Source organism: Pagrus major, chromosome 17 (assembly GCF_040436345.1).
Source record: "Pagrus major chromosome 17, Pma_NU_1.0".
In the NCBI taxonomy this organism is placed as follows: Eukaryota; Metazoa; Chordata; class Actinopteri; order Spariformes; family Sparidae; genus Pagrus; species Pagrus major.
In genome coordinates, this window is record NC_133231.1 from 13,673,439 (window position 1) to 13,686,649 (window position 13,211).

Below are 13,211 nucleotides of genomic sequence, written 5' to 3' on the forward strand. Positions count from 1 at the left end.
TTAGACAAATCTGCGCAGTGAAATTTTGAGGTTTTGCAGTGTAAATATATTAACAAACCTAATCTACTGCCTGCAAAATCCTCTCTGGAACTGATATGAGCTTTGTCACGTCACTATAGATCTATGGACCGTTTTAAGTAGCTTTTAAAATGTTTTTTCAATGTGTTGACCTGACCAAAGGGTAACAGGACAGTGGATGTATGTAAGCTACAGTAAAAACATAAAAAATGCATTAAAGCTGTGGGGTTTCTTGTTGGCTAGCTGTTGTATCCACACAGATGTATCTGCCAGAGGCTCAGGGTTAAAGAGGCAGAAAGCTACAGTGCTTTCTTTGAGGGCTTTGGGGGATTTAGACACAGTGAGGGGCCCTGATGGGGTCTCTGAGCAGAAGTTGAGGTTTAAGAGTTTGGGTTTGGAGAACAAAAAAAGACTTAATGGTTGTAATGCAAGCTTCAGTAGTGAAAGCCAGAGAAATGACTGATCTGTCTCTAAATGGACCACAGAGGTAATATGTAAGTAAGGAGGTTTAGGCACAGTCTCCAGTATATTGCTCAATATACGAGTTTGTATAGCTAAGTAAAAGATTCATAAAGGAGCTTCTTTGAAACCGCTGAGGAAATGATGATTCCTTCTCCCTGAAGTAGAATATATACTTTATAATTTATTGTAACAAATATTTAAAATAAAGGACCAATCAAATAAACTAAAATATAATCTAAAAACATGTATATACAATAAGCGAAGGACACCCTGCAGAACTGGCATTATGCTTGAGCTACTGAAGAAGATTAATTCAATGCTGAGGTAGTGCATGTGCATGCACTGTATGTGTGTGTGTGTGTGTGTGTGGGTAGAGACAAAGAGATGGGGGGAAAGGGAGACAAACTGCGAGCCTGTGAGCATTATTAGCCTAACCTTGTGAGAGCTCACTGCCTCCTCCTTCTCTTTGAAAATGAGATTTCATGGTATATTTTCTGTTCTGCTGTAGACCACACACACACGCACACACACACACACACACACACACACACACACACACAGACACACACACATAGACACACATAGACACACACTGCCCTGTCAGCTAAATTGCCACCTGTTTCCACCTGTTACACTGTAAGACAGTACAGAAGATGTAGGCGTACAAATAGAGAAGGACAAAAGACAGCCTTTAAGATATGAGAAAAAATGGTGGACAAAAAAAGAAGGACAGTTGCGAGGACAAGGAAACAATGAAAAGGGAGAAGAGATGAAGCTTAAATGGAAAGCAAAGAGGCTGCAAAGTAAGGAGAACACAGTAAGGGAGTAGGGATACAGTGAAGGGGAGGAAAGCAGAGAAAGAGGAGCTAAGACGGGGGAGGAAGGGATAAGAGTGGAGATGATCAGGCCTGCAGCTGATGGGAAAGCTCAAGGACACAATTACTCTGAATGGACACTGAGCCATGGCCCGGACTTGAGGAGAGTTAGAATCCTCTGAACATCCAGCATTACCTGTAAAGCCACATTAACGCACTGAGGCTGCTGACATTCACCTTGTGTTCCACATGAATGTTACAACAGATTCACAACCCCAAGCTGCTTGTAATGCGCCCATTAAGGCCGTTCCTCTTTGCAGTGTGTGACAGTTTCAACAGGTATCTCGTATGATGCTCCACATTTTAAAAGTTTGCCTATAAAGACAGGTTCTTGTGTATTTAAAGTTAATTCTTGCCCTTAAATAAATAGCATTTGACAAAACAATTTCACCACACGCACCATTACTGTAGTTTCCTCAACAAACAGCCATTGCCCAGTTGTTAAGGAATTACACATTTAAATTCTAGACAAAGAGTCGAAAAGCTCCAGATCAGCTGCTAATGGGCCTTACGGGGAGATTTTTTGGTGAGTTTTCTGCTGCTGCTGCTTCTTGAAAGTTAAGAATGAACTTTCAATCCCAAGCCAGCATGGATGCAAAGTCCTTGGATAGCCCTGAACACTTTAAACATCTATGACACAATACAACAACATATGGGCGAATTCTGAGAAGATTGTGTGAGACGATCGAAGGCTCCAGCACAACAACTAATGGAACGAGATTCTACTTTTACATAGGTTCAGGTAAATTAAAACGTTTTCTGACCTGTCTTGGTGTTTCCTCCTTTGTATCTGATCTTCTGAATAGCTTCCAGCAGCGCTTCCTTGTTGCCATGGGAACTCAGCTGGAACTCAGTCCGAGCATCGTCACTGAACTGAGCAATGGCCACCTGCAGAGAGGCAGAGACAGACAGACAGACAGGCAGACAGACAGATAAATAAAATAACTTCAAATATGACGACAAATCAAATTATTCAAAGTTGAATGTCTATCTTCTCGACACCTGGTGTGTGAAACTTTCCTGAAGGGAAAAATTCCCAGAAAAGTGTCATCATCTGCATACACGTATGTGAGTCACAATGCCACTAATTTTCACAAGGTGAGGAAGCAAGGTAATATTTTTTCAGAATGAGGTACACTTTTCTTAGCTATCACACCACAATTACAGTCATCAACCGATCATGCTGTGCAGAACAGATGTAGTCACAAATGATGACAATAGCAGACCTGTTGATTGTGATCAGTCACCCTGTATTATATTGAAAAAAGACACAAAAATTATAAAGATGTGTTGAGTGGCATGGCCTAACAACTAGGCTATCGGGATAGTGAGTAGCTTATGTAGTTTGCTTTTGGATGTAGTAGACTCAGAGTAAGGCAACAGTGTCATAGGTTTGGCAAACATAAGCTAACTGGCTACCTTAAAATCATACTAAGAAAATATCTGAGTCACTCTGTGTAGCTTTTTAACTGGGCACTGCACCGACTACCCAAGTAACATAAGAAACTGAAACATGCACACTGAAGCACACATAGGATGTATGAGCCCTCTAGTATTATTTTTTAGCAGGTATGAATAGTTTTGTTGCTAAATATTTTGTTGCAATATTTGCAAAGTAGTAACAAGTCACAGTTTCACCTTTTTAACCTGGTCAGCTGCTGGTAGTCTTAATATTTTTCACACTGAGCACATGAGGGCGATGTTAATGATGTCAGAGAGAAATATTACAGTCTTATTTTATGCAAGTCTGTAGGGTGAAATTCACTGAATTATATATATATATATATATATATATATATATATATATATATATATATATATATATATATATATATATATATATATATCCCAAATCAGAGCTATAATCAATCTAATTGGCCTACTCTAAGAGGGCCGAACAACTATCATTACCTCCGGGCTGCTAATGGTGCTGTTGTTGGCTCAGGGCAGCCTACATTTACCAGCCAACTCTCTCTTTACTGTACAGCCAACTCTCTCACATTACAGCCAGTGTTTTGCTCTCGGTAGCCTACTGCCAAAAGGGTGATGGGGCACAGTGAAGGTAGCAAACTACTTAACAGCAGACAGTACACAAATGGAAGAAAAAGGTTTAGCAAGCACCTCTACAGTGTGACAAATGAACCAGCTGAGCTCTGCTGACACAGTGGGGGGGCATGCAGGCAAGAAGCACAAAGGAATTAGTTCACATTGACAGTCGAGAACTACTACCTGAAGTTAGAGCCTGACATTGGTACTGTTGACACTCACACATGTGAAATACATTGGAAAAGATAATATTCACTGTAGTTCTGATTCAAAGTATTGCTCACTATGAATCAAGTTGATAGTGTATTAGTTGATGCTTCAACCATCTGATCTTCATTCCAGCTTTTAATGCATCTGGACTTGGAGCACCATTTCTGCCAGAAAAGTAATGTTCTCTGGCACAAAACACAGTGGCAGCAAATGAGCAGAGTTAATCGAACGCTGTGAAGCAACGAAAAAAGAAAAAAAGCATTTCCAGAAAGTAAAGATTGACTCACTAGGGGTTTAAAGTTCCTCCTCACTTTTCTAAACTTTTCTATACACACAGGGCTGTGGTCATGCTGATTTGTCAGAGGACAGCCAAAAGAAAATGTTTTAAATTTTACTCCACAATCTATTAATGCCAACAGCAGCAGCCTTCTTTAAACAATGATTGAGCCAAGCCAACCTGGGTCAAGAAGGGTGATGAGTAAACTTGGACTGTTAGGGTACATTTTTTGCTCAAATGTCTCTTATGTCCATGATTTCTAGTTCTGTCTGAAATGTAGCAGTGAATATCCAGCAGGTTACAGAAGGCAAGCTGCAGATCTTGAGAAGGGTCAGCCATGATGTTAAATCACTCTCCATCTTTTCACTCTGGATGTACAGTGCCCTGCCTCCATTATTCCATTATCTACTTTCTCTTTTGCAGAGTAGTGAAAGATGAAATGGGTTACAGTATATAAAAGATTGAGGGCAGAGGATGAGGTAGTTGGCTGGAGCAGAAGAGTTGGGGGGCAATAGGTGGATGGATATATGATATGATATATATATATGAATTTTACTGTATGTTTGCCACTGTGCTGTGCTCGCAAGACACGACAACTAGAAAGATTACAATCCCCTGCCTGCAGAATCCGCAGGGGTATGTAATATTTCTTTTTGAACAAATATATATTTTTCACAACAGTCTCTCTGCTATGAATGGGTTCTTTACCCACAGATCACACTATGATATGTAAGCTAGCATCTGCTTTACATTCCATTTCCCATGAGCGTACATCTTTCAGAGGGAAAAAGCTTTAACAATGAGGATAAATTACAAAGCGAGCGAACAAAAATTAAAAGCCTTGGGCACATTTGTATTTCTGCTGGTTAACTTATGATACTGTACAAACTGGCAGTACATTAATTTTCACCAGACACAGACATTTAGACGAGACACAGTCTTAAATGTGAATAACAGCGCTCTAAGGCTCACCACAACATTATTCAGACCTAGATGGTCACATTTTTAATTCCAGTCTGGTCTCACCAAATGTCTTATTAATAACACGCCACTTTATTAAGTCATTTCACATGTTATCACATTGCATTTTTTTGCGTCCATGTGTCATTTGATGTTAGAGAGAAAAAAATGCAATGTCGTATAAAGAGGAGGAGGCTGGCGTGAATGAATGGCTCAAACAAACACAGAATCATAACCCAGGAGGAGGGTGTTCATAACTCAAGTGAAGCCAAAAGTCAATAATGACTTTGTTTAACTTATGTCACATACATAACATGAGCTATGTAACCCTAACCCTCGCCTTATCCCTAGCCTTTCTTTTAACCCTAAACATGATCTTTTCCTGAACCTAACCAAGTAGTTTCATTGACTAAACCAAAACAAACAGCAGCCATTTCACAATTTATTGTTACCATGACTACCAAGGTCACCTAACTATGACGACGACTGACGAGGGTCACCTGATTTTTTCTTTTTCCTGCACATCCAAAACTTTAAAAAAAATTGGCAGCATTAAATGACACAAGAAAAGCCTGAAATGTATGGATGCATGCATGTGGCATGCCATTTATGCACCTTACCATGAGATCACATTGTTAAATTAGAAATCTTTCCCAATTTAATGATGCATTCGGGAAAAGGGATGTACTGTACAAGCATTAAAGTAAAACTTGTTCATTACTGTTTCATTCCTGAGTTCCTTCTTTGAGATTGTCTCTGACCTCCAGTGTGTGTACGTCCTGAACCATGACTCACCTGGGTGCCGTCTGGTCCGATCAGATCCAGCGATCCCACGGTGCTGTGGAGAAAACGTGTGATCTTCATGAAGTTGTCATCTCCGATAGACCAAGAGCCGTCTACCAGGAACGTCAGGTCAGCCTTGGCCTCCTTACACACTAGACGAACAGACAGAGAGAGACGAGAGAGATGTATGGATTTAGACAGCACATCATTTTATCTCTGCATTTAAAGAAGTAATTTCATACAGAATGAAGGTTAGCCGAGGACAAAGCATAACTTGAATTTTAACTGGCTGTTTAATATATTCGGTCTTAGAGTAAATATGCATAGTATGAAGCACTGTAAATACACATCTGCTGCAAAAGGGTAAATATGCAAAGGCTGGGTCCTCAGATTAATTTCCACACTGACTTCTAAAACTAAAGGTAGTGCACACTCTCCAACTCAAGAAAGAAAAACAACAAGAAAAGTGCTATTTCCATTGGGTCTCTGTACTTTTTCTCCTTCTGAGAGCTGCTCATTCATATTCCTAGTCCAACAGTGGCTTTCCTTTCCCTCTTCTTTTATTCCTCTCAGGTTTCTCAATGACTCCCAGTAGCCTTATCTTTGCCTCCGTAAAGTTGTTTTGTGGTTTTAACAAGTTTTCAAACTCTAGTTATTCACTAAATTCCAAAAACACCTTTCACGACCATGTCAGCCTCCATAAAAGTTGAGGAAAAATCTTCACTGTAACTATGCTGTTTATGGGGAAAAGTGGGTGTAATATTAAATCACAAGAGAAGAGAAGAGAAGAGAAGAGAAGAGAAGAGAAGAGAAGAGAAGAGAAGAGAAGAGAAGAGAAGAGAAGAGAAAAAAGATTGTCAGCAATGTAAAGTTAGAGGTGAGCTGGAGAACGTTTTGATAACAAAGTTAATGTGACTGATTCTGTTAAAAGCTGTGATTTTACTGAGACTTTCTCATTCTCTCTGTCTGTGTTATTGTCTTAAACACAGTCACCACCTCATCATCATTTTCTTTCTATTTCTGTTTTTATACCACACGTCTTTTGTCACTGCTTTTTGTCTGTTGTGACCACTGTGCCTATTTTCCCATTTGTCTCTCATCTGTTTCTCCTTTCTGTCTTCAGCCCCGTCTCTGCCCTCCTGCCTCCTGCCCATCACTTTGTTTCATTCACTTCCTATGGTTGTTGTCCCTCCACTTACAGACACGCATGCACCTTTGCTTTCTCTTTTCTCTGTCTTTGTGGTTTTGTCCTGAGTAAAGGTTGCCTGTCATTACAGATGGAGGCATGGGTCTGACAAAGGTCAGAAACTGAGACAGAAATGCTAACAGACGGGCTCAGCGGGTGTGTCCGTGCTCTTTTACCTGAGCCCATCAGACAGGAACAGAGGAGGAGGATCGTCTGAGTGGGAGGTGGAGGGTCGGACTGTGAACTTGTACCCTTTTTGTTTCTAATCTGTCTGGGATGGTCAGGCCATTTGGAAAAAATCCTCTACAGTGAGAATATTTTGTCTTATTTCATGAGTCATTTACTTTTCCAGCTTAAATTGAAGGTTTAAAGTAAAGGGTAATCACTGGACATTAAGATGTTTTGATCAAAGTTTAGATTTACTATTTTAGTTTGTGGGTCATTTCAACAGCATTTATAAGAACATTACATTTACAGGTAGTTTAGCTCGCTGGGGAAAATTAGAAACAGTTTGTTACTGTCAAGATTATAGCTTCCTTGATGTTTAGGAAGACTACATGCACATACTGTAGCTACAGTACAGTAGAGTCACCTGTCAATCATAGGTGTATGTATGTTGGAGCCATTGTGCCCTGTTTGTGACTGGTAGTTGGACTGAGCCTGAGGTAATAAGCTAGTAAAGCAGGATAAGAGTAGCATTTCTTTGTTTTGGCATAGGTTGCAGCCCACCCTAGCCCCCTGTACAGTTCATACAATTAAGTCATTGTGGAAAATGTCTCGTAGACTTCCTGTATGAGACATTTAAGTGTTGACCTTTTTCAGTTTTCCACTTTGCTTTCTTTAAATTTAATCTCCCTAATTTTGTTAAAATGACCCCCCACCAAATCCCCAAATTTCCTTCCAGGTCACTGCTGATGTTTTGAAACTAAACACAAGTCACAGTTGTGTAAAGAGTACAGCGTGACATAACACAGTTACTCTATTAAACGTAAACCGTTTTGTTTCCTGTTTCAAAATCCGGTGTGGTGGTAATCATTGTTTTAAATTTAAGAGTGAAACTGCTGTGTGTACGTGGTTACATTTTCTTCTGTAGTGCATTCAGATTTGTTTTGCCCCTGATAATAGCCTCATAATCTGTAATCACATTTGTTAGTGTCTGCCAATAGGTACTATCAAATTTCATACACCTTTCAAGTTATCAAATGCAATCAAATTTCACTGTTTTTAATTAAAAGTGTTGTGTTATCGGTCATGTGAAGACACCACCTCATAAAACACTGACAATACAAATATTACGTGTAACTGTTGCTATAAATTTGGCATGGTTTATAAGTTCACCTGCATGGCTTTGTATAAACTGAACTAAAATTGCATAAACTCTGGTGTCAGGGAACTCAATTACCATTAAAAGTAATCAGAGCACCGTGAAGATTACCAACAACACTGCAGGAATAATATGACTGTGTGTGTGTGTGTGTGTGTGTGTGTGTGTGTGTGAGAGTGTGTGTGTGTGTGTGTTTGTGTCAGGCTTCTTGCTCACCTTCTTTAGCAGGCGGGATGGTGGGAGGAGGCTCTGTGGTCGGGGGTTCAGTCGGAGCTTGAGTTGGTGCTGGTACTGGACACACATACAGACACAAGCAGACAAGACAAGGTCATCGATCATGATGGCAGTGACAAGTGGCACCATCATCGGGTTTATCTGCCGACCACACACACACAGTCAATAAGCTGACACAATGAGAGACAGTAACCTGTTTCTATTAAGCTGAAAGTTTCCTAATCCTCTTCTTCCTCCCGACAGACAAGTTCTGGAGCTTTACAGAGAAAATATGTCTATTGCAATCTGTCTTTACAACCTGTGTACATGAGGAATCCAGCTGTTGTATCTTCCATCTTTAAATCACTGAGTTGCAGCAGTCAGACTTTATCGTTCTACTTTCTTTCTATCGCTCTTTCTCTTTCTTTGCTTCTATAAGTTGGGGACAGAAAAGTACTTTTTTTCATTAGTATCAGTCTGTCCAGAGGTTGTTTTCTTGGAGTCAAAACAGCCCCAGGTTAAGGTATGCCTCGCTGCGAAGCCAATTACTTTGCAGGAAGCAGTGGGTTCTGTCACAGTGGTGTACAGCAGGTAAATCATCTTGGAAACATCGATGACTTCCCACAGAAGGGGCACATACTTCATGAAAGTAGATAAAATGATCTCAACAAATGCTTCTTCAGCTTCCACATTAACTTGATAGTTAAAGAAGTGATTATGGATAAATAATGTGTTTGATTGAATTATTAACTTTGCTGTTTGAGTATCTTTGTTGGTTTGAGATTGTGACAAATGCCAGTGAACAGAGAGAGACTGTGGAGTTCAGGAGTGATTCATGTCAGAGGACCACCTCATTATAGTTGTTGATGCCATTGTCTTCGTGTGTTTCCTGTCTTGACTGTCTCTCTCCCCTCCAAAAAATATTATTAAAAGACACAGACAGAAAATATTAACCTTTCTGTGGACAATGTTTGAAAGTAACAAAGTACATTTACAAATACTGTACTAAAGTACAAATTTAAGGTACTACTCTACTTTACTTCATGTTTCCCTTTTATGCTACTTACTTCTACTCCACTACATTTTGGAGGAAAATATTGATATAGAATTAATTACCAGTATATAAAGTAGTTAAATGAGCTCCATCCCCACCAGCTAAAAATATGGATAACATGTAAATGCATCATTAATTATTATCAAATACTGTAATATAATACCTTTTTAATAATTTAGCACTCTTAAAGGGACTATTTTGCATAATAAGTTTACTTCTGACACAAAGCTACGTATCTTAACACTTCTTCACTTGTGAACTACAGCCTGGCAATCTGTGTGTGTGTTTGTGTGCACACAGCACATGTGTGTATCTGAGACCATATCTATCCATCTATCTATAACCCTGGTTGTGCGTTGAGCCCTCCCAGTCCCTGGAGCTGTGCAGTTCACCTCAGCTCCTCAGTTGACCAATGAACTGCAACAGCAGCCTCTGTCTTCTCAGACAGAGGAGAGAAAGTGAGAGCGAAAAAAGAATAAAAAACTGGAGGTAGAACAGAAAGTTGGACAAGAGAAGAAATGGGTAAAAAAAAATGAGGACAAAAGGGTGAGTCGGCCCCTTTAAAAATACTGATGAAAAATTAAAATAAATAGGACGAAACTCAAAGAAATTAAGGGGTTATATGAAACATTTGCAACATACGTGTCATGTCAGTGATGGAGACAGAAGGTCCTTCCATTTCCTGCAGCTGCGTGTGAACGCTGATCTGGTATTGGCTGCTGGGAGTGAGGTCATAGAAGCACTGTCGGGAAGCACCGCCACCCAGGCTCACTTCCTGCTTCTGACCATCTGCAAGTGAACAGCAAAACAAAAAATGACTTGCAATGACTGAAATTCAGGTCAACAATAGTAAAATCCAAACAAGTTTAAATCCCTCTAAGGCTCCTGTTTCAAATTAACTGTATTTATGGAGCACATTTGGTTAATTTCAGCCATGTTCTGCATCAGATTAAAGCCTGGGAGCTGCTAAGTCCAATCACTGTCTTTCAGAGGTGGATACTAAGCAGCTTTATTGGAGCAGTCAGGTAGCTGTAAGCGCCTTGCTCAAGGGCACAACAGAAGTTTACTGCTGAAGTCTGCACAAACATGGTCATGACATCTGGAAATATAGATGATGTGAAGATCTTTCCTTCCTGATACCTTTTGAGTATTTGCAACATGTAGAAATGATTTTACATCATCATTAAAAAACATGCTAATATCAATACTTGATTTTAGGGTCACAGAGACAAATATTGTCATTTTAAAGTCGCTTTGTTGAAGCCCAGCCAAAAACTGAGGTAACTAGACAAATCTTCAGTTAAAAATCACTGTAGGAAAAACATCATTATATCCACAGAGAAAATAAAAAGAATCACATTACTGATTTCCTTCAACTTCTCTCATGAATTTCCTTCGGTTTGCAGACTACAAACAACTCCAATTTAGTTTTTATTTTGAAAAGCTGTGGAGGGACAGCATCGCAGGGGAAAAAAAGATTGAGAATTTATGCCGGCACCTAAAAAGGACAAACTGGGAACTGGAAGTGTGCACATACACGTGCACTAATAGCCACCATTTGTCAGTTTCATTAGTCTAATTCTATTTCCTAATGTGTCTCTCATCTCGCCGAGTGACAAATTAGCTCCTCCTCCACTCAGGAAACAGCCATAGATAATAAAGTTTAGGGAAACAGCTGTCATAGAGAGGCTGCACTTTTCCATCTGAGAAGGTGTTTAAGCAGCTGGTTGGCTCTGCTAGGATTAAGTCAAATCTCTGAACTCCAGCTAGAATATCCAGTCGCTGCTCTGGCAGGAGGGAGGGACAGATAAATAGAAAAGTAAGGCGAGGAAAGGAAGATGGAAGAGACACGTCTTCCCCCATGTTTTCACTGTCTGAGTTCTGACAGTAAAAGCAATAAAAGGTGTACACACATCACTTCAAGCAGAAGTGAATTTTTTCATGTCTCTCATCTCTACATTTACCAGCCAACACTCCCATTTATTTTAATCGACACTAACCTCCAAACATCTACAGGAACCCTGTCACGAAAATCCATTAACAGCTGCATTCAATTCAGGTGTTGCACTGTCACTGTGCTAATACTGTGCGTGTTTGCCTCTCTGACATGGCAAAGTGGAACAGAGTTGTTTATTTTATTACTCACACCTGTTTTTCCTGCTATGACTAGTCAAACTGTCTGAGACTTCCACATAATACATATCATTCAGTAAGCTTACAAAGACAGAAGCAAAAAAGGGTTAAATTATGAATAGAAGAAATGACATTATTTAAAATGAATCTATTTTTTCTAGGCCTATGTCACTAGTATGATGATTAGCTATGTTAGCGTAAACATGGTCAGCAGTGGGAAATAACCACTGCTGAATAACCAAATAACCAAATAACCAGACTATATTCAAAAGGAAAATACACAAGAAACATCTACCTCTAAATTTGACTTCCAAACATCATATTTTCTTCATTGGGAGTTAGATGCTGTAATTATTTCACGGCTAGCTGCTGTAACTTCTCGGACTAAGCTAAGGTTATCACCTTTTAGCTCTAGCTTCAGACAGAGCTACAAATCAGTGGGACACCCTGCCCGATGATGTGAGGAGTTGCAGCTCTATCAGCACTTTGTGTGTTGTTTTTTTCTCTGAAAAAGTTTGTCATTGTGCTGTTTCTCTGCTCTGACCTGTCAAAGGACTACAAATGGAATTAGTTTGAAGGTATATTGCGGCACAGTTGGTTGTTGTTTGTTTGAGCTGTACACCGTGTCTTTTAAATGAATTAATAAATAAATAAAGAATCCAAATATATTTTTTTAGCGTATAAACATGAGAGTGGCTTCGATCTTTTCATCTAACCCTCGGCATGAAAACAAATTAATAGATTTTCCAAAATGTCAAACTATTTCTAACTAGTCTCTTTTTAGAAGTAACAAATGTAAAAAAAAAATAATCCTGTTTTGTTCCAGAGCTGTCTGTGACATGATGTCCTACTGCATCAGCACAGTGGTCTCACTCAAATGAATGAGGTGGTCACTTTTTTTTGGCCACAGAGCTATCATTCTGTAAAACATCATCTACTAAATACTGATGTAGGAATTTGTACAATTTAATATCAACTGAGAGCAGAAGACTTACATCCCTTTCTGTAACCATGCTTCTTTTTCTCGTTGTCATTTCAGAAGAAAACCCATTCACACAGCATCTGGTTCTGCTTCTAATGAGGCCTTTTAACATAAGCTGCCATATCAATAAAGAAATGATATATTTCTATAGGTGGTTGCATAATGCAGTGAAAGACAGCTATGTCGAGTGATATCTCTGAAAAATATCAAGAATATGTCACTTAACTTTGTTTTACACTGCAGTCTTTTTATATGACCCTGTGCTGAACAACCAATGGCCCTCTGAGGACAAATAAAAATAAACTTGAACTTAAAGTTGTTCACTGAGAGTGGACCTGCTTTGAAGTACTCTCCTGAAGGATAACTTGTACAGTGGTTTTATTAAGGTTATTGTATGTTAGACATAGTTTTTTTTTCTTTTGCTTATTTTTTTGTATAAATTAGATATATTTTTGCTAGTTTCTGTCTTTGTTTTGAATAGCTCCTTTCTTTGTCCCCTCCTTTTCTTCTTGCCTTTTAATAACTGAGTGAGCGTTGCATTAAACGGCTTCCCTAAGGTCATACTCTGTGTTATATTTCTGACGCGATGACATGAGAAATTCTCAGAGCGGCTTCCTCCCATGTCGTTTTATGGGGAGAGCATATCATATCTCCTTTCCTTTCAGCAAACAGAGATTTATGAATATCA

General features: G+C 39.3%; 1 protein-coding gene across 1 annotated transcript in view; it reads right to left on the bottom strand.

The window, feature by feature from the left end:
• The window catches only part of LOC141012013 (collagen alpha-1(XIV) chain-like), a 132,754-nt gene that overhangs the window by 56,851 nt on the left and 62,692 nt on the right, over positions 1–13,211 (bottom strand). The window contains exons 24-27 of the mRNA XM_073485393.1: positions 10,051–10,197; positions 8,358–8,432; positions 5,644–5,783; positions 2,120–2,243 (exon numbers count right to left, since the gene is read on the bottom strand). Coding sequence (XP_073341494.1) covers positions 2,120–2,243; positions 5,644–5,783; positions 8,358–8,432; positions 10,051–10,197 — 486 coding nt within the window. The remainder of the gene's footprint in view (positions 1–2,119; positions 2,244–5,643; positions 5,784–8,357; positions 8,433–10,050; positions 10,198–13,211) is intronic.